This window comes from Aotus nancymaae, unplaced genomic scaffold, assembly GCF_030222135.1.
Source record: "Aotus nancymaae isolate 86718 unplaced genomic scaffold, 86718_ANA_hifiasm-v0.15.2.pri h1tg000067l, whole genome shotgun sequence".
Classification (NCBI taxonomy): Eukaryota; Metazoa; Chordata; class Mammalia; order Primates; family Aotidae; genus Aotus; species Aotus nancymaae.
Window position 1 is genome coordinate 36,813,944 of NW_026988482.1, and position 27,649 is coordinate 36,841,592.

General features: G+C 36.1%; 1 protein-coding gene and 1 long non-coding RNA gene across 6 annotated transcripts in view; one reads left to right on the forward strand and one right to left on the reverse strand.

The window, feature by feature from the left end:
• The window catches only part of LOC135270841 (uncharacterized), a 43,071-nt gene extending 31,146 nt beyond the window's left edge, over nt 1-11,925 (reverse strand). For all 3 annotated transcript variants that reach the window (XR_010339001.1, XR_010339000.1, XR_010338999.1), the window contains exon 1: nt 11,859-11,925. This is a non-coding gene — a long non-coding RNA (uncharacterized LOC135270841). The remainder of the gene's footprint in view (nt 1-11,858) is intronic.
• Nucleotides 11,926-11,982: 57 nt separating this feature from the next.
• On the forward strand, nt 11,983-26,658 carry CEP15 (centrosomal protein 15). 3 transcript variants are annotated; one of them, XM_012462842.2, is made up of 6 exons: nt 11,983-12,061; nt 12,718-12,823; nt 13,466-13,530; nt 14,947-15,070; nt 24,387-24,461; nt 26,277-26,658. In XM_012462842.2, exons 3-6 carry the CDS (start codon nt 13,478-13,480, stop codon nt 26,403-26,405), a joined length of 381 nt encoding a protein of 126 aa, XP_012318265.1. In that variant the 5' UTR covers nt 11,983-12,061; nt 12,718-12,823; nt 13,466-13,477; the 3' UTR covers nt 26,406-26,658. The 3 variants fall into 3 exon arrangements, with proteins under 3 accessions (XP_012318265.1, XP_012318267.1, XP_012318266.1); XM_012462844.3 differs by having other exon boundaries at nt 12,047-12,082; XM_012462843.3 differs by lacking the exon at nt 11,983-12,061 and adding an exon at nt 12,160-12,427.
• The last annotated feature ends 991 nt before the right edge of the window (nt 26,659-27,649 follow it).

Sequence of the window (27,649 nt, forward strand, 5' to 3'; positions counted from 1 at the left end):
TTCTTATAGGCTGTTTTTATTTTCCAAATGAAAGTCAATACTTGAGTAGGTATGTTTTTGCACTCAAGGTGATGTTCCACAAATACGATTTAATGGTAGCCTACCTAATTAGTTGCCATTAAGGTATTTATTTAGAGAAAAGCTTAGGCAATCACCACAATCCCTATGTACTGAGCTAAAATTAGCAGAAGGAATGCTTATGTTGCTTTAATACAGCTCGAATGAAGACAGAAACCTATACTCAGATTCATATCCACGTTACGCAAGCAGGAAAACAAATCAAAAAGCCAAGACTAACGCCACTATTAAAGAATAACCAGTGTGTCTTAAAAAAAAAAAAACACTTTGGCAGAGAGTCTGAAGAAATCAAAGTACATTGTTAAGTTTGCATCATACAGGCTATGTGTAAGCCACATGAGATATATAGCAAAAGGGATAAAAGGCAATGTGTTTAATGGATGTATTTGAAAAACATTTTTTAAATGCAAATATAAAGTTCTGTCACTTAATCTCCCTTAAAAACCAACTAATTTAATCTTGTCAATCCTGCTTAGAGCATTCAATAGTTCTTTAATGATATCACCGTTCCTCTCTTTACTACTACCATTTATCCAGGTTTGCATTTCCTCCTCTCTTCAACTCACAGTCTTTTCTAGAGAAACCCAATCTATTCATTGATTCACATAGTGTTTCATTCCTACACTGAGATGTTTACCTCTCATACCCCTCACTTGAAAGGCTCTCCCCTTCACTCCTATTCAATGCTCAGATGATGACCTTCTCCTTGAAACTATTTCTGACTTGTTAACCTGTAACTTTATGTGTGTGTGTGTGCACACGTACACTGCACTTTAGGTTCTGGGGTACACATGAAGAACGTGCAGGATTGTTGCATAGGTACACACATGGCAATGCAGTTTGCTGCCTCCATCCCCATCACCTATATCTGGCATTTCTCCTCATGTTATCACTCCCCAACTCCATACCCGCCCCCACTGTCCTTCCCCTAGTCCCCACCAACAGACCTCAGTGTGTGATGCTCCCCTCCCTGTGTCCATGTGTTCTCACCATTCAACACTCGCCTATGAGTGAGAACATGCGGTGTTTGATTTTCTGTTCTTGTGTCAGTTTGCTGAGAATGATGGTTCATCCATGTCCATACAAAGGACACGAACTCATCGTTTTTAATGGCTGAATAGTATTCCATGGTGTATATGTGCCACATTTTCCCTGTCCAGTCTATCATCAATAGGCATCTGGGTTAGTTCCAAGTCTTTGCTATCGTAAACAGTGCTGTAATGAACATACGTGTGCATATGTCTTTATAATAGAAGAATTTATAATCCTTTGGATATATACCCAGTAATGGGATTGCTGGGTCAAATGGAATTTATATTTCTAGGTCCTTGAGGAATCGCCACACTGTCTTCCACAATGGTTGAACTAATTTACACTCCCACCAACAATGTAAAAGTGTTCCTATTTCTCCACATCCTCTCCAGCATCTGTTGTCTCTAGATTTCTTAATGATCGTCATTCTAACTGGCGTGAGATGGTACCTCAATGTAGTTTTGATTTGCATTTCTCTAATGACCAGTGATGATGAGCATTTTTTCATGTTTATTGGCCTCATATATGTCTTCTTTTGAAAAGTGTCTGCTCATATCCTTCACTCACTTTTGAATGGGTTTGTTTTTTTCTTGTAAATCTGTTTTAGTTATTTGTAGATTCTGGATATAAGTCCTTTGTCAGATGGGTAGATTGCAAAAATTTTTTCCCATTCTGTTGGTTGCCGGTTCACTATAATGATTGTTTCTTTTGCTGTGCTGAAGCTCTGGAGTTTAGTTAGATCCCATTTGTCTATTTTGGCTTTTGTTGCCAATGCTTTTGGTGTTTTAATCATGAAGTCCTTGCTTATGCCTATGTCCTGATATTATATTATTGATTATTGATTATTATATTATTGATTATTGATATTATATTGTTGATTCAGAAAGGATAACTTTCTAATACATTTCATATTCTTGTAGTCCACATGTAAAAACATAAAAATCACATTTCATGAATTTAGTAAGTCATTTATGTGAATGCAGTTCTAGAAACGATGTTTAACATACCAATTTTTTTTTTTTTGAGACAAAGTCTTGCTCTGTCTCCAGGTTGAAGTGCAGTGGCGCGATCTCAGCTTGAATCAAACTGAATTCGCCTCCTGGGTTCAAGCAATTCTCCTGCCTCAGCCTCTTAAGTAGCTGGGACTACAGGTGCACACCACCCCACCAGCTAATTTTTGTATTTTTATAGAGACGGGGTTTCACTATGTTGACCAGGATGGTCTCGATCTCTTACCTTCGTGATTCACCTGCCTCGGCTAATATACCAATTTTTAATTATATCATATAGAAAGCCAAATTTCTAAAACTGAATAAAAGCTATTGTGTGATGGGTTACATGGTGGGTAAATATGTCAAATGTATAGCATTGAGGTACCTGCATCATACGTACAGTATCTTCATAGTTTTGCTTCTGCAGCCCTTTCCAAAGTTGAGGTCTTTCTTCTACCATTCAGTGTCACAGTGGTTACCTAGACTTTATTTATTCATTTATTTTACACTTCTGTTCAGCTGAACAGGCCTAGGCTTTCTTCTACATATTGAGGATACAGCAGTCAGCAAGATAGACAAGGTTCCTGTCTTCACAAAATGTATGTATGTCAGTGAGAGGAAAGACAAACAAGTAGGCAAATACACATCAGACGGAGGTAAAGTATTACTTTAAATAAATAAATAAATAGGCCGGACATGGTGGCTCACACCTGTAATCCCAGTACTTTTGAAGGCCGAGGTGGGTGGATTACCAGAGTTCAGGAGTTCAAGACCAGTCTGGCCAACATGGTGAAACCCTGTCTCTACTAAAAATACAAACAATAGCTGGGTGTGATAGCAGGTGCCTGTAATCCCAGCTACTCGGGAAGCTGAGGTAGGAGAATCACTTGAACCCAGGAGGCGGAGGTTGCAGTGAGCCAAGATAGCATCACTGCACTCCAGCCTGGCAGACAAGAGCAAGACTGAGTTAAATAAATAAATAAATCAAGCAAGCAAGCAAGCAAGGTAAGAAGACAGAAAATGATGGCGAAAGGGATTGTTTTTGGTAGGGTAGGCAGGAAAGCCTCTCTTGAGAAGTGACCAGCAAAGAACATAAAAAGCTCTGTGGAAGACATTCCAGGGAAAGGGAACATCAGGTGAAAAAATCCTTGAAATGGGACTAAGCTTGGTGTACATCAGCAAGATCAGAGTGAAGAAAGGGGAACCTAGTAAGAAATGAGTTGAGAGAGAGGTAAGCAGGGATCGATCAAGCAGGGCCTTAAAGGCCATGCCAAGGAGTATGTATTTTGTTATAAGGGCAATGGAAAGCCCCTATAGAGTTTAAGGAGGGGAGGTACAAATTCTGATTTACATTGTTAAAAAATCACTAAGACCATAGAGAGTACTGTAGAAGGAAAAACATAGGATAAAGAAAACTAATGATGAAGGTATCATGTTTCATTAGTTCCTGGATTTTTGGACACAAGGTAGGTAGCATACAGTACCTATAACAACAGACTCCCAAAACTTAATTTAAGGTTATTCTTTGATAATGAAATTAGGAAGAAAAATGTAAAGGATAGGATCAGATATCCATAGATATTATTCAAGACACTGATGGTGGATATGAAATAGAAGTCTTTTAGAAAGACTCCAAAAATAAAGTATAACCTCAAATAAATATTACTGGATTGTATCTAGTAACTAAAAGATTTTAAGCAATCGGTTTTACAATATATGTAATTTTTTAAATGAGTTAAAAAATTAGAGTGCTATGCATTAAAGATTTCAAACTGTCTGTTGGTATGTTTTAAATTTTTTGCTTTGTATTTTTTTATTTGAATTAATTGCTAACACTGAGAAGTAAGATGATTTGACATGAAAATCCAGGTTTCTGTCTTCACCTCAAAATTCAGCAGCTCTAGCACCTTTTATTCTTGCAAGGCAACAATCTTGAAGGTGACCAACTCTGTTTATTCTTACAAAATTCTACTAGAAGCTTCTCTAAAAATAAATGAAAAAAATTCTTTTACTTTACTTTTTGAGTAACATGGGACTTTTTATGTTGCTTCAAAAAGAAAAGAAAGCATTGATCCTTTTGCCAATTTAAATATATTCCACTACATCTATGAAGAACCCATTATGAAACAATACTGCTATGAAGAGTTTGGAGTCCAGGTAAATAATTCTAAAGGCAAAGACCAGGCACTATGGTTCACGCCTGTAATCCCAGCACTTTGGGAGGCTGAGGCAGGTGGATCACAAAGTCAGCAGTTCAAGACCAGCCTGACCAACATAGTGAAACCCTGTCTCTACTAAAAATACAAAAAAATTAGCCAGGCATGGGGGCATGTGCCTGTAATCCCAGCTACTCAGGAGGCTGAGGGAGGAGAATCACTTGAACCCAGGAGGTGGAGGTTGCAGTGAGCCAAGATCATGCCATGGCACTCCAGCCTGGGCAATAGAGCGAGACTCTGTCTCAAAAAGTACTAACAATTCTAAAGGCACAGGAACACTTGGAGATTCTAGTGAACATTTTTTGTGCAACCAACCTGAAAGGCAAATGCTGATTCCAAGATCTGAGGTGTCCAACAAGTTCCTCATTTCCAGCAAGGTGACCTGCACCTCCATACCTTTATGCATGAAAGCAGTATTTCTTGCAACTTCACAGGACTTAAAGTGTAGAGCAAGTCCCTTTACCCAGGGCATCAGCTGCCATCTATTGAGCTAATCCACTATTCAGCAGATACTCAGAACATAAACTGCTAAATACAGGAAATGAGAACCAAATCAACTAAGTCCTCTCAAAAGGATTATGTTATTTCATATAAAATCTGTAATAAAAGCATTTTTAAAACATATCATATCCTTTCCTTTTCTAAGCCATCTGACAAGTCAGATGAGACTCCTTAGGTCTGCTTTAAGTTACTTTTGTACTATTTGCTAGATAACACATCAATGTATGGTGTTCAAAAACAAGAAATAGTTGTACTCTACAAGTCTATAGAAATGATAGTACACTACGAGCTAAGACCATGAGCTGAGAGCAAAGTATTATCTGACAAGCTTTTCTTTTTCCTCATAAATACTAACAGAAACATAATTTAGCATCCCAGAAAGCAATAAGCTAAATTTATGACTTAAATAGATGTAAAATATTTTTTAATGCAAAAGAAATAAAAATATCATCTCAAATGTACATGCATGAATATCTATGGCAGATTTTGGAGTCTACTTTTATGGAACACACTTCATGAAAATAAGCTGTGCTTCTACTTAAACATTTCAAAACATTAAATGTGCAATAGTTTTCCCAATGGTATATGGTTTGAATTGATACTGGTAAATAATTGTACATAAAATGAAACTACACTGAACTAAATGTTAGTAAAAGTGACAAAATACTAGCAATATAAACCATTACATGGGTGTATGCCATAGTACCAGGTGAAAAAAATTCTTGCAATTACAGTCTTTCATTATTTATTTCACTTGTATGTAATTACATCTTACACATGTTTATTTAGTAATATCAATCTGAGGCATCATTTTGAGAATATAATTAACTGGCTACTAAAACAGAACGTATGTGTATGTTTTAGTGTTTTTCTCTATATTTCAAAAAAGTTGGTCTTTGTTAGTTGTGTTTAACTGCCATCTAGAGTTAAAATGAATCAATTTCTTTTCCCCTCTAATACTCCTCTTCAAAATTTTAGGCATACAGGCAAACATGTTTAACCTCTATTTCACATCAAACAATTATTCAACAGACAACAAAACTGTAAAAGGATAAGTTTATCCAATTTTTCAAATTACTGTTAACAATTCCACCTGCTGCAAATTGACTAAAAATTGAAACTTACATTTAAACTAATTAAAACACTATTTTTGACTATATAAACAAGACAATGAACAACCTAATATACATCTGGACTTTGGGAAATACATTGAAAACTTCATGTTAATTTACAGTCAATTTCATGGCCTACAATTTTTTTTTTCCAGAGTCCAAGAAAAGCAGACTCAAAAACATATTCAGTACTTTTTTTCACATCGAAAAATATGATTATGAATATTAGCTAAATCCCAAGTGCATGTTCAACTAATTAAACTTTTTAATATTCTTATGTTAAAGGTGGCATTCAAATCCCAATTTCAGCACAGAGTTTGTAAGACTAAGCCATCAGTACAATTACTCAGCTTTCAATTTAAGAAAGTCATTATTAAAAATCAATTTTAAAAAGGAATACTGAAGAGAAAAATAAAATTAGATTCGAAAATAAGACTTGACGCCTTAGCACAGAAGAAATGTATTCACATGAAGTGTTCCAAAAATTACGTAAAACATTACTGTTCTCATAGAAATAAAGGGTATAGGTTTTTTAAAAATTATCCCAAATGCATTAAACCACAACAGCCTTTTCTAACAATATTTTTACACATCATCAGATCCTGAAGTTGCAATCCAGTAAAACTGCAACTCTTGTTCTTTCAAAGGAAATTATATAAAAGTTTTCAAGTGGATGAACACAGCAAACAGTGATGATGAAAAACTGGCTGGTGCAGAGCCTTGAATGTCTTCAATAAACACAATTGTAGAGAATTACAAAAAGGTGGGTGGGAATGGCAGAATATAATACTTATCAAGTACAGTACTCAAGTACACATTTAGGAAGGTTCTTAATTGCTTGCTCAATTGTGTACTAATAAATTTATTACAGGATCATAAGAATCAAAGGGGAATAGAGAGGAAAAAAAATAATAAACAAGCCTGAAGGCCATGAGCGAGAAAATGCCTGCTTCAAGAAAATCCTGGATTAAACCGTCATAGAGAGACTAGTGAATGTACTGAGAGTCACTGGAAAATCAAGAAGGTAGGACCAAAAAAAAAAACTTCTATAAATTATATACAGCTGAAAAAGTTTCTGTTTAAGACAAAGGGTTTGTTTTGAGCTCTAAATTACTGAAATTTGTGAAGTAAAAAGCACAGATGGTCCCTGACTTACAACAGTTCGAGTTATAATTTTATAACTTATTGACTTTACAATAGGTTTATAGGGTATTAAATCCATTTTTGACTTAGGATATTTTTGACTTACAATAGGTTTATCAGGATGTAATCTAATCAAACATTAAGGAACACGTGCATACACATTTACTATGTATGCTGTTGTATACTGTTGGGGCTTAGAACACAACGCTTCAAAATGTATGGTGTTATGGCATGCTGAACACTTTGAACCGTAACAGAATAGGCTTTAGAAGTTACCTCAGAATCAAGAACTTTCTTCTTTTTTTGTTTTTTATCTTTTGAGACAGGGTTTTGCTTTGTGACCCAGGCTGGTTTGAACTCCTGGCCTCAAGCAATCCTCCTACTTTAGCCTCCCAAAGTGCTGGGATTATAGCTGTAAACCACAGGACACCTATAATCCCGGAATCAAGGACTTTCTCATCTCTCCTGTCTTCCCTTCTCCCCATCCACATTACAGGGTGAAATTTAACTAATATTCCTTTTGGTAGGCCTTAAGACTTGGCCCACCAAAGATAACATAATTGCCTTCCATCTCCTCCATGAAATTTTATTACCAGGAAAGAAGACTGAGGCATGTAATCACATCTGAAGGGATTTTGTTCTGCTACTTGGGCTCATTCAAATTACAAAGAGAATCATTTACAAGCTAACATTTCTATCTCCCGAACCCATTCATCTTCCCTCATCATTTATCATTTCTCTAAAAACTGCCTACAGCACCCCTTACACCATTTCCCTCTCCCACCTCAGTATTTAAGCCTCAGCCATCTGGCCCCTCTTTGAGTCTCATATTTTATATGGTTCCTGTGTTTATGCACATTAAGTAGATTTGTATGCTATATCAGTCCATTCTCACACTGCTAATAAAGACATACCCAAGACTGGGTAATTTAGAAAGAAAACAGGTTTAATCGACTCACAGTTCTGCATGGCTGGGGAGGCCTCAGGAAACTTACAGTCAAGATGGAAGGACATCTCTTCACAGGGTGTCAGAAGAGAGAATGAGTGCCCAAGCCAAGGGGGAAACCCCTTATAAAACCCTCAGATCTCTCGAGAACTCACTATCAGGAGGACACTATGGGGGAAACCACTGCCATGATTCAAATATCTCTACTTGGTCCTACCCTTGACACAAGGGGATTATTACAATTCAAGGTGAGATTTGGGTATGGATACAGGGCCAAAACATATCATATACCTTTTTCTCTTATTAATGTTTGTCAGTCATTTCCACAAACCTTCAAAGAGAAAGGAAGCTTTCCCTCTACCACTATAATACAACAAATGATTTCCTAAGAATCATCATGTGTGCTTTCAGTTTAAAATTTCCAATATTTTCTCAAGTGCATTTTACAACAACTGAGGTTTTTGTTTTTCCAAGGAAGGCATATGCAAAGTCTCACTGGCAATCTCTAGGATTGAGCATAGTTTTATCAGCAAGACCTTGTTATCTCAGCCAAGAATGTCTAAAACATAAGCATCAACTGTGAGAATGATTTCTCTATTGCAGCATTTTATCTGATTGAACCTAAATTGATACCTGGTTCACTAATAAAAGCTCTAAAGAAGAATCTGCTTATAAATTCTTTCTACTCAATATCCATCAAGGGCCAATTTAAAGCATTTCAGATATATTTTGAGTATAGACTATTTTACCATAATAAAGTCAACAGACTACAATTATAAAACAAGGCAAATTTCTGATTATTTTATTTCGAAGTAAAGAAAAGCACACAGACAATTGGACCCACTTTACCAAATTTCATCCGAGATTTCCTGAAATAGGAAGAAAAACTAACTATGTCAGTCATGAGCTATTTTTTTAGTACTTGTCTACCCAGAGTAAACTCAAAGGGGGTCTATAAAGATGGCCTTTATATAAACTATAACAAAATTTACTGTTAATAACTTGGAGTATTTGAAATAGTCAAGGATTCTGCAATTCTTAATGTCTTACTCTTTAAAGCTCGTCCTTCCTTTTCCATCCTCAAGCTTTCCTTTTCTGTCTTCATTTCTATTCTCTACTCACCAGTCTTACCTCCTCCAATAATTTTGTCTCTTTATTACTATCAAACCTCCATTTTCAAATTATTTGGCACCAGAAATGAAATCTTCAAAATTAAGAAAAATGAGGAGAAAACATACTTCCCAATGCTTCCTTTCCACTAGGCCTCACACCAGATGTACTCTCATGCACACATTTCTATGCAAGCTGCTTCCCTCAGAACACTCCACACCACACTCTCCTGCCACCTGATAAGCCCAATCACAAAAACAGACTTCCAAATCTGCCCATTTTTCAAGGTCCACCTCAGTCTTTCAAAATGCTGTCGACACTATTCCAGTTCATAGTGCTCTCTCCTTTTTTCTCTATCATTCTCATAATCGGCAGACTTTTTAACGATATAATCTCAAGATAACGTACAGAATTACTTAGAATACTAACATCAAATGGCTTGGAGTTCATTTATTAGCAGTGTGATCTTAAGTAAATCATTTCTCTAAGCCTCAATTTTCTCAGCTATAAAAATGAGGATAATAAGACTCCAGCACCCTTGCTCACAGGGTTTTTATGAGAATAAGGTAATTCATGGAAAGTGCCTGGTATGGAATAAGCATTCCATAAAAACCAACTTTATGTTTTCGGCCACCATCTTCCAGCTTTTTGTGTATACCTTAAAAGCCCAGCCAGATTCTAGGCTCTTAAGGGCAGATTACATTTTACAGATGTTTAATACATACATCTTTATAGAATGTATGACTAAATGATACAATGTTTTCTAAATAATGACGCTAAGGGGGCAATTATAGAAGATTATATGAGGCTGAGGAGATAATCATAGCATGCTGGTGCATAGAACTAGTCCAGGGGATAGGAAACAAATTCACAACACCTTTGCAGATTGTCTCATTATGGGTCAGCTGTTACTTAGTAGGCTGCAATAATTTTCATGGCAGGCTATTAATACCTCACTCCAGAAAGTACCCAAACTTATCTGATAAGTATAGAAGCTATATATTAATAGAAACACTGTTGCCAGAGATTCTTGCTCACCAGCTTGGTGACTTAAAGAAAGGATCAGCTGTGGGCAATATCAAGAGAAGAGCAGCTATTGCAGCAGATCTTTAAATAGAACGTAAGCACTTTTATTGGATGCTATAAAATAAATTATCAAACTCTATCTAGATAACCTCCAAGTGTCTGTGATATAATCCTGATTACTTTTCTAAAAACTGCAAGAAAACTCCCAAGATATTCCTTTGTTCACAGCTAAGGCGGATGGTAACCTAAAAACGTTGGGCTCAAAGTTGAAAGAGCTGGATTTGTCCCAACTGTTACTATGCAAACTTATACAAAGCAGGGAGGTCAGCAGTTTGTCAAGCAACATACAAATGCTGCAACGAGCTCGCAGTTATTATTTTCATGCAACCCATTACCAACTTAAGAAAAATACTTATTTTAAAAGTACATAAAAAATAAGCATTTCTTGTAAATGTGCAAAAGCTCTATTTCATTCCTAGAACACAGGACCACTCAAGGGTCTACTTTTCATCTTTACTAAGTGGTAAGAATAAGGAAGAGCAAAATCAAAGTTCTTATAAAGTGAAGATAGAGTGCTCTGAAATTATGATAAATGTGAATGGGAGGAATTATTTTATTCATTCATTCAAAAATATTTACTGATCACCTACATGTCAGGCAGTTCCAGTTGCTGAGGATACAGCAGCAAAGCAGAGACAAAAATATCTGTTCTTACAATGTTCAAATTCTAGTGGTGGGTGCACTGGTAAACAAATAAATGAGTGAATACCTAATAATGTTACTGTGTTGTGGAAAAAAATTAAGCAGGAGGATAGGGAGCCAGCAGGTGGGGATCTGATGTTGGGGACTGAAGGAATGCTCCTGTGAGGAAGTAGATTGAAAGATACAAGGAATTGAGTCTATGTAAGTGTCTGAAGGGGCTTTCCAAGCAAAGGAAACATTAAGTGCAGAAGTCCTGAAGCAAGAGCTAAGTTTTGTGTAGATATTCTGGGAGAAGAAATTAAAAATACACTTTGGGTTGGAGTCCTAGCTCTTTGTCTTTTACCAGCAGAGTAACCTTCATAAAGAAAACAGCTTTACCTCTCTTGAACCTGTTTCTTCCGCTGTAAACTAGAGGACTGACACCACCGCGTACTTCAGTTATTTCAAAGAATAAAAATGTTTAAGAAATGCACTTTACAGCACCGATACTACAAAGACAGGCTCGTCTCCTTGGCTGTCAAATGAAGCTAATGGTACCCATTTTACAGGGAGTTGCGGGGACTCAATCAGATAACCCACACAAATATGGCGACTGACACTGAGAAACCCCTCAAGACGTGATTGAGCAATATTACTGTCACCACGCAGGCTACAAACTATGAGCGGGCAGGGACTTCTTGCTGCTCTGCTCAGTATGAGACGCCCAGGACAAAGCATCTCAAAGCTGCTCCATAGCATTCACTGAATAAACCGACTGACTGCAAATTCCACTAACTTTGGCCTACTCTGTCAAGTTTTTCGCACTTCTACATTCTGCTGGGACATTCCAGCTTCAAAGAAACCAGCTTCACTCTCTGAAACGTTTACCAGCAGAATAACCTTTATAAAGGTTTAAACTTTAAAAGGTCTTGAAATTGATCTACTACCAGACGGCCTTTCCCTCGGCGTCATAAAGGCCTTTTCAAGCCAACGTCCCGCCCGCCACGTACCACATGCCCACCTTCTGGTTGCTGCTGCGACACTTCAAAAAACTTTCGCGCTTACACGTTAGGAAACTTTCGGCGGCCCTTTATAAAGATACGGTGACGTCACCGCGCCGCGCGTGCGCCAATATGGTAGCGTGACCACGCCCAGGCTTGCGCTGAGGCCCCGGCGTCGGCGCAGTAGCTGGTGCCTTCCCGGAAGGGCTCAGAGGCGGGCTCGGTGAGTGGAGTCGGACCGCGGGTGGGTGCCCTGACTGCCCGACGGCCGCGCACGGGCCTGCAGGGCCGCTGGGGAGGATGTTGTTAACGTAAAGAGCCAGGCTGATGAGGAAGGTTCCTCAGTCCTTCGGGTATAAGCGGGAGTTGGGGCGGCTGGAGGGCAGATGACTCTAAGAAGGTGCGGATCTTCGGTTCCAAGGGGAGAATTTGACTTGGGTTTTGTCTAAAGTGCTGATGGCGGGCCTCACAGAAAAGTTACCATGAACCGACTTTCCGGAATTCCCTTGGCGCTGCGGCCTCGTTGCAAAAGGAAACCGAGAGGAAGGCGACGAGGATTGGCCTGCGGTGATGTTAGCGGAAAATATCTGTAATTAGACCCTGGAGGGCGGGCCTGTGAGCGATTGCTGTCCGCAGTGCTGAAGGAAAGGCTGCCACGCCTAGAGGAGAAAACTTGATGAGGGCAGGGCTGTGTTTCCGTTTTCCCTGGCCGGGCTCAGCGCCCTACACTCAATAGGCATGGGCTTTCTAGCAGCGTTGGGCACTTAGGCGGTGTGTCAATCTTTAGACAATCATTATAGAGTGCATAGATGTTTAATTTCATAAAATTTAGGAAAGCTTCGTTTCAGGAAGGAATTTTATTCCTTTTTTCTCCCTTAGGGCAAGCACCTTCAGCCTTTAAGCCCAGCCAGATGATTTGCCTGCAGGTTGGAGGCCTTCAGCGCATTTCACTAGACCTCTGTATGTATCGGTCCAGTTAGCCAAGGTGAGCTTGCTTGTGGTGTTAAATGTACCATGAAAATGGGCTTTCCTACACTCCGCAAGTAAAGAGTGCTGAGCAGCCAGGGTAAGGGGAAGGTATCTAGTTGTGCTTTTCCTCACAGTTACAAATGAGAAGTACTTTCCCATTTAGAAGAGAGATGGTAGAACTGGGCACTCTTCCAATAAAGGAAAGACCTTGAATTTCCAGTTGGTTCTCATACTTGTTTGCCTGCCTTTCTGTCTATGTGTGTTTGCACATGCATAAGGGATGGTGTTCCTGTGTTGAATTTTACAGAGTGGATTTTTTTCTGTTGATGCAATAAAACGTTTACTAGTCTTAGTACCAGCTGCTTGTTTGTTTTTAATTCTGATTAAGGTTAGAGTCTAGAAAGAAAAGAAGAGACAATATGAAATATGTTGAATTTACCTAATTCGTGGTGTTCTTAGATGTAGCTGGCATATGGAAAACTGCATGCTGAATAAAAATGTGTTTAATTCCATTCTTTCATTCTATACATTATTACATCTTAAGTTTTACTTTCTCTTCTGAGAGAACCAATGGATTAAGGTACTAAAATAATCAAATGTTGCAAAGCTGAAGACATGTGGTAGAAGTAACTTTAAATGTTTTTATTCTTTATAACAGCTTTTATTAAAGATGACTTCCTTGTTTGCTCAAGAAATTCGCCTTTCTAAAAGACATGAAGAAATGTAAGTTTTTTAAAAGGATGATTCGGATATAGAAATTGGACTGGCTTTGTTAGTGAAATATTGTATACACAGATGACTTAAAAGTTTTAAAGCTTGTCATTTTCATTTTCTGACACTTAAGAGGTTTTAGTGTTAGGGAATTTCATTGTCTCTTATGAATAAGCAAGATTAAAAGGTATGTTCTATGTATTTTTCTCTTTGTAACTAATATCTAGATAAATTTGCTCCTCCTCCCACCCTTTCTAGACTCCACATTGGTATTTAATGGACTTCTCTAAACCTCTCACCCCGGGCTGGCTTCGTTGGTATTATGACTTATATACAGTCACAGGTCCTGCATTTGGTTTAATGCTCTCATGACATTGTCTTGAATCATTTTAGACTGGACCCTGCAAATTGTATAGCCAGTCCTGCTCTTCATTTGATATTATTCACTCTTTTCCTCCTGTTTCTGTGAGCTCTCAGGTTTTCCTTTTCTTTAATTAAGTACCAGACCTTCTTTTCTTGTCTCCTAAGATACTTTCCTTACCAAAAAACTGACTATTCACAGACCTGGGATTTTAGTACTACCTTTAAAATAGCCTGGTGAAACATAGTGTCTTTTGAGAACCTCCGCAACTATTTTGGAAACAGTTTGACTGTTATGTATACCAACTTATGTATTTTTTAATCATCTTACATATTGTCTTATTAATCATTTAAAAAGAACCAAAATGTATAAAATAAACATTTGACCAGCAAGAAACTTTCAAAGTATATTATATATAACAAAGTAGTTTGAAGATATTTACTTGTAATTTTTTTATATCTTTCTTCAATTACTGTTTTACCTTGTTGTGAGTATGCATATATACACACAGCCTCTCACTCATATATCAAACCATCATCTTTCTCTTGGAAAAAGAGGGAAAAAATATTTTTATTGCTTCTTCAAACATATGGAAGTTTAGCACAATTCTAAATGTGTAACATGAGATTCAGGGGTACTGAAGTGTTAAGCAGAAGGTTTCATATAGCAAGTTATATCAATGTATGTGTGTCGGGAGGTATATATAACTATGTGTACAAAAGGATATGTATTACAGTTTGCATTTTCACCAAAAATTAAAACATATCTTCAACATTCTAAAATAATTTCAAAAGACCAGAGAGGCTAAAAAAACAGAAGCATGTACTTATGGCATATATAAAGAATATGTTAATGAAAATAAAAATGATTTTAACCAGATCGACTTAAGACTTATTGAACTACCTCAGATTTTTCACTGTCTTATTAGTTGACATACTAATTGACTTTTAAAATGGGTTAGATTTGAAGTGAGGTGCAATTAAGAAATGAACTTTTTATATTGGTCAAGCAGTAAAATGTTTGCTTTTAATTTTTTAACTCCATGTGATCTTCATTTCTTTTTCTAGAGTATCACAAAGATTAATGTTACTTCAACAAATGGAGAATAAATTGGGCGATCAACACACAGAAAAGGCATCTCAGCTCCAAACAGTTGAGACGGCTTTTAAAAGGAATCTTAGTCTTTTAAAGGTAAGTTTCCATGACTTGAATATAGAGATTTATCCCACCTTGTCAAAAATCTTTTAGGTAAATTTTATAATATTTATATAATTTGTTGGTTCTAAGTAATAAGTAGAATTACTAAAGCAGCATCTTTTTTAAAAAAACCCATGTGAGTTAGATAAGTAGCATATGTATCCTCATTTTTTTAATTAAAAAAATTGAACTTTGCTTTAGCTAAATGTTTTCAATCGACTAGAAAAATCAATGACTACAGAAGGAATTGTAAGGTCTCCCTTTTGCAAAAACTAAGAAATAGAAGATGTACCCTTTCCATCTTTCATCTTCTTTTATTTGAAAGGAAATCCTGAAAGGCCATAAAATACCTAACGTATTGAAAGCCAAGTCAGAACTATCAAACGTCATAAAAACAAGAACAATTTGATTTTGCCTGACTAGGCAGACACATAAAATTCATATCTATGATAACAGATTTCCCACCTCCCTCTTGATGGATATGGAGGAGTGGTCAAAGTGTATGATTGTGCAGGGCCTCACCATTTGGCCAATGTGCCCATTTGGAGTAGAATCATATGTGTAACATTTTTGGCTGCTTGCTATACTTTGCTTCCAGAATTGTATGGCTTCATCCATAATTAAAACCCTAAAGTTTGCTTCCATTCAAGCTTCCAAGAGAGCCTATGACTAAAACATTTGGTAGTAAGACTATATTATTTAAGTTATAAAGCAGTGTTTTCAGTTTTTTATTGTTAAATATTTTCATCGATAGGCATGATATAGTTATCTTCTGTCCTCACTAGAGGATAAAGGAAGAGGAAAATTCAGTTATCTTCTCAGCTTCTGGCAGTTTGATCCACAGTAATTTAAGTCACAGCCATAGTGCTACCAAAGCATTCTATATTGCCATATGTCTTACTTGCCCAATGGTGTTAGCAATATTTATTTTTAAATGGAAATATATAGGATAATCTGGAATTTGCTCTGAAAAGTTAGAAAAACTAAATTAGAAGGCTTAATTGCTACCTACCTGCAGCACGTGATGTGATACTTGGTTTTGAAGCATTTTCCTTTTAATGAGCAAGTATTTGATGAATGCTTAGAGGGTCCTTACTGTTGAGCTAGTTCTGGGCAGAAAGTAGGGACAACAAAATAAGTATAAATCAAGAGTTCTTGATATCAAGAACATAGAGACTTTGTGTGATCAAACATTAAATTACATGGAATAGAGTCAGGACTACAGAAATAACAGTAAAAACATCTTTGAGAGCTAGAATATTCAAAAAGGTCTCAGAGAAGAAGCTAAGCTTAGCCTGTATTTGAATAGGCAGAAGGCTAGGAATACTGTTGGATTCTTACAAAAGAGCCAAAACCAGAAGACTGAATGACCCTGTTAATGATCCTGGGAGTATGACAACTAGCTTGGAAATTCACAGGGAACAAGGTTGGATATGTGTTATGGGACCAAAGAAGCTGAGACTTGACATATAGACATAATTCAACACTGAAAATGACTAAGCAAAAGAAAAATACAGACTTATATAAGAAATAAATGAGTGGGTATTTAAGAAAGAGTCATTTGCTATTTAGATGCAAGTGAATCTTTCTTAAATACCTAAAAAATGGAGAGAATAGAGTTCAGGAGGATAGCTAAGAAATCATAGTCATACATATATAAGGAAGATAATGAACCTGGCTTCATAGTTATGAAAAACTTCAATTTGGTATGGTATTTCTCCCTGATTATCAAAGTAATATAGTCCCACTGTAAAAAAACATTTAAAGAGTAAAGAAGATGAAATAGCCTACCTTCCATATCATCCCACTGATCTAAAATTGAATACATTTTTGTATATTTTCTTTCAGTACTTTAATAAACATATATTGAGCCCCTATTATATCACAAACACAGTGCTTGCTGCTAGAGATGCTGTCTTTTCTTTCTTTTTTTTGCATTCTTTGAGTCATTATTTTTACAATCTTACTTTCCCTCATATGTTTTTAAACTTCGGAAAGAATTTTAGTGGCTCTACCATAGAAGTCATTGTGAAAGTAAAATAAATGAGATTTAGCCAGACACAGTGGCTCATGCTTGTAATGTTTGGATTACACTTGGGGACGCCAAGGCAGGAGGATCTCTTGAGCCCAGGAGTTCAGGACCAGCCTGACCAACACAGCGAGACCCTGTCTCAGAAAAAAAGTTAAACATTAGCTTGACATGGTGGTGCATGCCTGTAGTCCCAGCTGCTTGGGAGGCTGTAGCAGGAGGATCCCTTGAGCCCAAGAGTTCAAGGTTACCGTGAGCTGTGATCATGCACTGCAGTCAATGTATTTGCAGCCTGAGTGACAGTGTGGAAATGTATCTGCAGAAAACATAAATAAATAAATAAATAAGACTCAATTGCAGAATTTTGAGTTGGGAGACACTTTTAAAAAGTATGTATATTAGATTCAATTCTCATCTAAATTTTTTTTTAGCATTAAAACTTCTTTCAAAGATGTTAAAATAGATAGAAATGGACCTGCTTTGGGCCAAAGCCTCACCTGTTCAGTTTTTCCTTGACTGCCCAGCTGTGGCTTTAAGGAACTGTAGAAACCACTGATCTGGGCTAATTCCTTGATTTAAAGATGAAGAAGCCATAGGGCAATTACTCCTGTTACTACTTGTTCAGGACAAATTAAGTTATATCTAGGATAGGTACTTCAGAAGTACAGCCTACACTTTAAAATGTTTCCAATAAACGTGAAGGCATTTCTATAATGAGAGTACAAAATATGGATGACCTCTATTAACATCCATTGTTTGACCTTATTTAGATCTTCTGACCAATATAATAAACATTGAAAAAGGAATGAGCTTTTACTTTTGAAAAGGAAAGTGTAACACTAGCATTTTGAAATGATACGGTTATATACTTTAACCAAATTTATTCTAAATTATTCTAAAAGTAGTACAATATATTATGAGTTAAGTAAAATTGATGGATAAAAGGTACAAAAAGCAAGAATATTTATGTATACAACTGGAAAATATAAGAAATCACATTCACATTAGCAACAAAATTCTAAAATACTTGGGAATGATCTTAACAAGGGGTTTGCATGATAGGTGTAAAGACAGTTATTACACTAAAATGGAATATTTAAAAGAAAACTTACCAAGGAAACATATGCCTTAATCCTGACTAGGGAAACTATTGTTGTTTTCTTTTTGTGTGGTTTTGTTTTGTTTGTTTGTTTTTTTGAGACAGAGTCTCATTCCGTCGTGATCTTGCTCACTGCAACCTCTCCCTCCCAGGTTCAAGCCATTATCTGCCTCAGCCTCTCCAGTATCTGAAATTACAGGCACCTGCCACCACACCTGGCTAATTTTTGTATTTTTAGTAGAGATAGGGTTTCACCAACTTGGCCAGGCTGGTCTTGAACTCCTGACCTCATGATCCACCCACCTCAGCGTCCCAAAGTGCTGGGATTACAGGTATGATCCACCATGCCTGGCCAGGAGACTACTGTTTTTTTAAAGTTAGCTGTTACACATAGCCTCTGAATTGAGTCTTTGTAAAAGTTAAGAATAAAATTTAAAAACAGCTGTCACAAAATTATTTTTAGATTCAAAAAAGTTCCAACAGAATTTGCCTTGAACTCAATAAAATTTCTGTAAATTCCTTTGGAAAAATAGCAGGAATATAAAATATCAAAGAATGTATTTTAAAAAGGAGCAGTGAGGAAGAGACCAATTCCATCAAATATTTGAACATATTAGTAAATGAATAGATATGAATGTAGGTAGTGAAGAATAGGCTTCAGTCAGTAACTATCATAAAAGATAGTGAACTTTGAAAACACGGGATGGGTGATTTTTCCATTAATATTAGTAAAATGGACTTTATCTGCCTTTTAAGAACATAAACAGAATTGTATAGATTTGGAAGAGAAAGAGAGAATTGTGTTTCTATAAATACTGCCACAATGTAAGCTGACATCTCTCTTCACATACATACCATAAAATTTAGTTTTATCTAGGAAGGCAATTTTGTAAGTAAACATCATCTCTCGAGTAAGCTGGACAAACACTCTGGGGGGACAAACACTAGCAACAGCTAGTTAGAGATACAGTGAGTGCTTCCACTGAAGAACGCTCTGGAAGACTTCATGGGGCACTTGGCAGTTAAACAGGGACTTCAACAAACTGCCACCCAGGATGGCTGGTGACTTACAGGACCCCATCTCTCCTCTTTCCTTCTTACATTTCACACCTCTAATTCCTTGAAGAATACATTTAATAAATGCTTACATGTTCTTGTACCAATGACCCTGTATCTCGTGCTTTAGTATCTTACTTTTCCTATCCTAGAAACTGTCCCTCCAGCAGATAAAAAGATTAGAACCAGCCTGGCCATAGCTGGGTTCACTGTGTATATTTATAGTGAGGTATTAGATTTCTAGTTTTGGAGAAGTGGCGTGTATAGGGGTGGAGAGAGAAAGAGACCTAAGCACTTGACTTTCTGTGCTCATGTTTTACCCTTTCCTAATCATGAATTGACTCATTTAAATATAGCTTTCTCACTTCTGCCATAGAGTAACATTTATTCCATCATCCACACTGGAAACTTGTTTTTTAGTTGTTATGAAGAGTTTCAAGCCTATATAGAAGAAGAAATGGAAGAATTTACTTACATGTGCTTATTACCCAGATTCAATAATTATCAAAACATGGTCAATCTTGCTTCATCTGTATACCTTATCCCCTTCTCCACCATTCAGATTATTTTGAAGGTATTCTGCAGAAATTATATTGTTTGACCTATAGCTATATCTGTATATATTTGTATTTTTATCAGCATATATCACTAAATGATAAGGATTATTTTACTGTTTTAAGCAAAATCACAATACTGTTATCAATAAGAAATTACCAGTAATTCCTCAAATATTAAATCAGAGTTCACATTTCTCTGAGAAATCTGTAGGCATGTTTACATTTGTTTGGATCGAAATCCAAATAAAATCTAACATTGGAATTGATTGATAAGTCTTTAAAAGTACTACCCCTGACCTTTTCATCCACTTTTAATTTATGTGTTAAAGGAATTAGGTCATTTGTCCTATGCATTTTCCAGTTTGGATATTGCTGATTACATCTCTGAGGTATCATTTTTCATGTTCCTGTATTCTCTGTAATTCCTATAAATTGATCTAGAGCTGTGCTGTCCAACAGAAATATAATGTGAGCACCATATGTAATTAAAGTTTTCTAGTAACCACTTTTAACAAAGTCAGATGAACTTAATTTTAATAACATTTTATGGAATGAGGCATATATAAAATATTATTTCAAATGTTTCTACCAAAAATTTGTAATTAAATATCCTATATTCTTTTTTCTTACTAAGCCTTCCAAATTCAGTATATGTTTTGCACTTACAGCACATCTTAATTTGGACTTGCCACATTTTAAGTGTTCAGTAGCCACATGAGGCTAATGACTATCATATGAGCAGTGATGTTCTAGAGGCTGGATCAGATTCAGGTTCATTGTTTGGGGGAAGAACACTCCCATAATCCCTGGCTGTCTCTCATTTTGGAATGTTGGTAGTCATTGATGATCATTGCCTAGATATATTCATTAGAGGTTACAGAAAGAATATTCAAATTCTTTTATTCCCTGTCTTTCAATTGCTAATTGTTTATATGAAGAGAATCTTCCCCTCATCACTTATTTGGTTACACTGAAGTACAGTTCATGTAGGAAACGGTGTGATGACTGCTGGACACTTTCTCTATAGCTTTCAAAATCATAGTTTGGTTCTCTGGCATCTTCTAATGGTGACGAATGAGATGGTATTTTGTTTTTAATTTTTCTGGGATTTGAAGTGTTTCGATCTCTTGCAGTTTTTAGTCTTATTTATGCCCAATGTGTCCCATTTTTAACTATGTGGAAGCCTTTGCAAGTTAACTCCTGAATGTCTTTGACATGATCCTAACAGTCTTTGATAATTTCCTTTCTTTATGATGTGATGAGTTATTTCAGGTTCATTGTGTCCCTTTGCTGCCCAGACCTGGAATTGGCCATTGCTCCAAGAAGCCCTGGTTCCTTTTGGCAGAAAATATATTTAGAGCCCTCAATCTGGGCACTAGGAATGTTTATTGCAGCTTGGTTTTTGGTTTTTGGTCTTTGGGTTTTTTTAAAGATAAAATATATCAAGAACTCATATCAGTATCTCCAATTCAATTACACAATTGCAGATTTAACTTAAAATCACTGATCTTATGCCTCTACCTTATTTTTCTAAAACCAAAAATCTGTTTCCAAAGAATTACCCTATGTATAGACATGGCTATCACCAATAATATGATTACTGAGAATGGTTTTCAGTAAGATAACTTTTACAATTTCTTTTTGTCCCCAGGGTATATCCCACTAGGGGTGTCCAGTCAATACTGTGTTCTGAGAATACTTGATGTAGCTCTTTTCTGTGTGGTTTTACCACCAACTACATAATAATTAGATTTGTCACATTTGGTTTCCCATTTGGGGGGAATTGCTTTTTTATTTGTCCTATAACTGTATAAAACTCTAAATGTTCTAGTGGCAAGTCTATAAGACAAAGAAACAATGTATAGTCAAGTAAGTCTTGCCTCCCTTTTCACCCCCCTTTTCCTTTTCCCTCTGTCTGCTTTGGGTACCTTTTTTAAAAAAAGCTTTGGTTTATAATTAGGAAACTCTGACATCTGATTTATTCATTTAATGAATATTTAATGCCTAGTACATGTCCTGCACTTTGTTAGATACTCAGATGCATAAAGGTTGTATGGGACACAGTCCTTACCTGCTGGTAGTATATAATGAAAGGGAAGGTTGTTATATGGAAGTATTAGGGTATCACTTGCTACAGAAGGCTAGGATCAAATTGCAAATTTTTTTTTTTTTTCAGTCAGGCTAAGGAATTCACACTTCATCCTCTATATAGTGGGTACTGATGATTTTTTAAGTCTAGGGAAAGACATATTCAAAGTAGTTCTTTAGAAAAATGAATTGATCCCCTCTTAGGTATGGATGGAAGTAAAACAAGACATACTGTAGTCATGCCTCATAGAGTAAGTACTTCTCAAGTATTTGTTGAATGAATAAGTGTAATAATAACCCATAGCATTGGGAATGAAATGGAAAGGATAGGAGAGATATCCTGAAAGAACAATTTATAGACCTTTGAAAATTTAAATGGCAGGTAAAAGAAGAGATAGAGTATAGAGTGCAGGTATCTGAGTGAAGAGAATTCCCACTATTGTTTATTATATGCAGTAAGAATAAGATGAGCTCAGTTTCATTTGGTTGAGAAATAAGGTCTAGGAAGAAAGGTTAGCCATGCCTCTACAGTAAAAGTTAGTTGAAGCTAGATGGGACACAGTCTTGAGAGAGATAAGGTAAAAATACAAGAACAGCTGCCACAGATCTTAAGAAAGCTCACACTTAGGAACAAGGAGAGAAAAATAAGCCAGCTAAAGAGGAAGAAAAGTAGGAATCAGAGGTAAGCATATTATCTAAGAAAGCAAGTTCTCTTAAGCTAAGAAGGAAGTGTTTTAGAGGGCTGATAATTTGTAGTTAGAATGCTGCAGAGATAACAGTCAAGTGTCTAACAATAGGCCTGCTTTACCAGGCCACATCTCTTCTACTTGTATCTGCTTTTCCTTTTACAAATCTGCTCTCCTATAAGAGAGATATTAAGTATCCTTATTTTCTGGTCTTCAAGAAAAATGTTTAAAATATTGTCTATAATGCTGGTAGCACCAAGATCTACCACTAACAATAATCTTATAACTTTTCTTAGAATAATGACCGTAATTAAACCTGTGATTATTTTATTTGCGTGTATTTGATTTATAAAGGTAAAAAACATTTTTTCCAGGACCTTATAAAATCTCAATGTAATCACAGAAACATTATTAGGCTTCAGTATCTGTCATAGCATCAGCATCAAAAGCTCTTTAGCATGTTTCTTAGCTATAAACTTCTGGTATGGGATAGACATGCTAAAAATCAGCTTTTATCCCTAAATTGATGGCTTTTTTCCTTCAAATCACCTTCCTCTAGACAGCAGGTGCACTAATGGTTGTGCAACTTTGGGGAGTCCCTTTAGGGAATTTCCTGTTTTTCCCTTTTACATTTCACACCCATTCCTTGCTCCCGCCGCTACCATCTGCTATCTCTTTTCTCCTGTTCAGCATTGGCTTCTTCACACCCCACTCCCACGCCCTTTTCCATCTCTCTCCGTCTGTCCAACAGCCCTCTACTTAGATTGCTCCAATGCTTGTACTGGAATCAGAGAACTTTCTCTTTTCTATCAACTCACTAAGCTCAAAAGAGAGACAAAATTTACATGGCCTTTGACCAAGGCCACTGTGAACTTGACAGACATAAGTAGGCACAAGACAACATAGGTGCTGATTTTGGGAGTGTTTATTAAGCAATGCTCAAATGTTTCACTAAAAATTTGCAGAGTCCTGCATTTCTGAGCATTCACTTGATGTATGTATCGAGATAAGAATCTTTACCAAGGTATGAACTCAGTTCAACCTTGGTGTTTTTACAACTATAAGAGAAAATATACATATCTACAAGTTAAACTACTCATTAAAGTTTGGTTCTTGAATGCTATCAGCTGAATGATATACTAGCTAGCAATAAAACTTGCCATTGAAATTAGCTTAGAAATCTAGTCCTAAAAAAAATCTAGATAGTATAATGAAAAGGCTCTTGTCACTAAGTACTGAGGTACCTCATTGAGCTTCCATTAAATATATGGGATACTTGCATACATACAAATTTTAAAATTGAATATTGAAACAAATGAAATGTGTGCTATTGATATGCTATTTACATCATCTGAAGAGACTAGAACTCTTCACTTTTAAGATTAGCATAGGGTGGGTCTGAGTATCTGACTGTGTATCTGAACATTTTATTATTTTATCCTTCTGGCTGTTTTTTGGTGATGTTAGAGCTAAATTAATGCTCTGATGAGCAGTATTATAAGAAGCTCTTTTTGTATGAATTACTGACATTTACTAGCTATTCAAAAGTGAAAAGGCAGAACCTAGAAGTACTACCTCCCCCACCTCTATTTCAAAATAAGAAACGCTGTATTCTTTATCTGAAATGGATGAATTGAACAATGATCAGTTCCCCTGCCATGGTATGCCTTCATCCATTTAAACTATATCCAGAGAAGAGTTGAGGTGAGAGATTTGGGATACAGATATTGCTAGTACAGGTGCCATTTGTTTTATGTAAATACACTTTAATATAAAATGCTGATGTCTGTTACAGGATATAGAAGCAGCAGAAAAGTCACTACAGACCAGGATTCACCCAATTCCGCGACCTGAGGTGGTTTCTCTTGAGGTGAGCATCTTAAGGAACAAATGTAAAAAGAGAGACTCTATCTATCAATAGTGCACTATAAGTTAAACAATGGTTATATGTATTGTCCAGATATATTTATTCAATAAATTAAAGAAAATTGCCTGTTTAATCTTTTTATATCCACAGTACTATGCTTTGTATATAGTAGATAGCTGAAAAGTATCTTGATTTAAAAACGTTTAGCAATTGCAAATTTCATAAAGATAGGGATCTTTTCACCTTGTCATTTAGAAACAACTATTCCGTTAAACCTTAACAGACAATATGCACTAAATCATAAGACGACAACATGCCTAACTCAAATGCTTTTGCTGCTTGCTGATGTTAGAAGTAAGAATTTAACCAGAGCTAATTAAATGCATATTATCATACACTATAGTATGGCTTTTGTCTGTTTTATTTTGTTCAGTTCAAGAACAGATTGGGAAGATGGTTAGCAAAAAATAAACTATATTTGGTTTATGAATACGTTTGTGATGAATGGGAATTTACTACATATAGAATAGTTTCATTTTGTATTTTTAATGACCTTTACACTTTTGCTTTCTGCCCAATGGAGATGAATAGACTCAAAATTAAAGGCTGAGAATTTTCCCCTCAATTTTCTGTGTCATCTAGGGTGAAAAAACAAGACAGCAATCAAGGATATGAAAAACTCTGGTACAAAGTTGTGCCTTGGACATATCTTTTTCTTTGTTCGATTCTCCAGTACCTTACTCTGGCATATACAGGACCCACACAATAGGAGTTACTCCATCTGCGAATGTCAGGGAAACTCCCCATCACGGGCCTTAGAGGATATTTTTCTTAACTAGTCTTGCACAGCAGGATGACCTTTATTTTAAGTATGTCAGGCTGTTTCTCAGACCCCGTAGATATATAGACATAGAGAATCCCTCACCATTTTCGACTTTCAGAACTGCTCTATTTAATGCTTGGAGTGAATATTTTTGTGTTTCTAGTGCTAACTCATTGGCTGAATTTCCAAAAATGATATTGATAGTGATGATTTAATATCATTTGCCCTCCTATGACACAGAGCTTTGGGCTGTTTAGTTCTCTTTGACCTCCTTAGGGCAGTCACCCATGAAACCAAAGCTAGACACAACACAGCAATGTTATATGAGCTTCTAAAGCCTATAGACTTCTATACTCAGACCAATAATATAGCATCTCAACTTCCAAGCTATTTGTACTAAAAATGGTAAAATTATATTGACATTTTGTCATCATAAAAATGGGGAAAAATTATAGTGTATATATGTTTCCTACACAATTTAGAGGCCAATGTATCAGGTTCCTATATATAACATACTAGTTATATTTCAGTTCCTGATCTCATCTCAGGTCAAATCTTTTGATGTTAATTCTGAAGCATGATTTATGTTTAATAATTTCATTGTGATAATTTCAGTATGGGGTAATCATTTGGTATGGGATTTGGAATATTAAACAAAAATATTTAATGATCATATCACTGTAAATGATATTATTGGCAATAATCATGAAGTTGGCCACAAGAGGGCGTGTAAAATCACAATAAAATTCTAAAACCTGTAATTCTGCCAGGCTCTGGTTTTACTGAGAAATTTGAAAATTAACACTAGTAAGTAGCCAGATTTTTTTCTAAAATTAACATAAAATATTCTGTAGAGGAAATGCATTCTACGTATATGTGTGTGTGTGTGTGTATACACGCACACACACATTTAAGTGAATAAACATTTAGACTATTATGAAGAGCCAAGTTCAATTGCTTGATATGCTTTTTTACTTTTGGATTTTTTTTTCCAGACTCGTTACTGGGCATCAGTAGAAGAATATATTCCCAAATGGGAACGGTTTCTTTTAGGAAAAGCACCATATCCTTTTGCTGTTGAAAATCAAAATGAAGCAGAAAATACCATTCAAAATGAGGCATAGCGATAACTTCTTCCCATGGTATTTCGAAAAGCCTGTTTAATAAAGCTAGGTGTTATGGAATATGTAGGTAATTGCAGGAACTTTAGGAATTAAATATGTTCATATTCTCCATTATCTCCTAAGTGACAGTGAAGATACAAGAATTTACTGGCAAGCCTCATGTTATCACCTATTACTCTTTCAAGGTCCCGAATTTGCTTTCTACCAAACCAATAGATGTGTTAAACACTAATATTAAAAAGTGGACTCTTTATTAATTATTGTCAGCGTTGTGTGTGTGTGGTTTAAAAAAATAATTTCCAATGTTTCTCCTCTAAGCAAGTACCTTGGTTCTGGTTTTAAGTTTTTTAGAATCCTTACTTTTTTGTTATTTTATTTTGGGGACAAGGTATAGGATCAACACGATTTTTTTTTTTTACTATTATTGTTTCTTTTAACAAATGAAAAGACAATGACACCTAAACTGCTTTAGAAAAATAACTTATGAGAAAATAAACTCATAGGATTTTGTGCCTCACAGATAACCAAACCTCTAAAAGTTCTGGAGACAGAAAGAACTGAACTATAAAGCAAGTCAGTAAGTAGCCAGTTTGAGAAAGGCTCAGACATGGTTTTGAAAAAGGATACATTTTAGAGCTAGGTATGCTTACTGGATTTTTGACTTCTTGGATATGTAAGGACTGCCAACATTGTGAATGCAAACAACCCTACTCTCGTCTTTTCATCTTTAAACTTCCCCTTCCCCTCTCTTCTAGTTTCATTATTCCTGAAAAAAAAACTTCAGTCAGAAAGCTTTGGGTCACAACCCTAAACAACTTTGAGATAACTCAGTCCACCACTGCTTGAGCACACACACACAAAAAAAAATTATAACTTTCTAACTATAGAGGCAGCCTCTGCTTAGCCTATGCTATATGACAGTGAAATGTTTTCAGTTGCAAATTGGTGTATGTTTTTAAAAGAAGACAATAGGAAAAGCTAAATACACAGCAACAACAACTATATTGAAACGTCCATTGTGCGGATAAGTTCCTTTACCATCTTGGAAATATCCTGTTGAGTGGGTGTTGGTGTGGGTAACAATAATGTTGTTTTCATAATATGTGCTGGCAGATTAGCACACTTCTCTACAGTGTTAACAGTTGTAATTAAGGAATAAACAGCACAGGGTGTCAGTCCGATGACAATTTCATCTATAGTGTCACAATACAAAATGTCACAAAATATTAGAACTGTTATATAAC

Bases quoted from the DNA above. Each gene is read 5' to 3' on its own strand.
- CEP15 (XM_012462842.2), top strand. From the start codon at position 13,478: ATGACTTCCTTGTTTGCTCAAGAAATTCGCCTTTCTAAAAGACATGAA. The intron at 13,531-14,946 runs GTAAGTTTTTTA...TTCTTTTTCTAG, and splicing joins TCTAAAAGACATGAAGAAAT to AGTATCACAAAGATTAATGT. The intron at 15,071-24,386 runs GTAAGTTTCCAT...TGTCTGTTACAG, and splicing joins GGAATCTTAGTCTTTTAAAG to GATATAGAAGCAGCAGAAAA.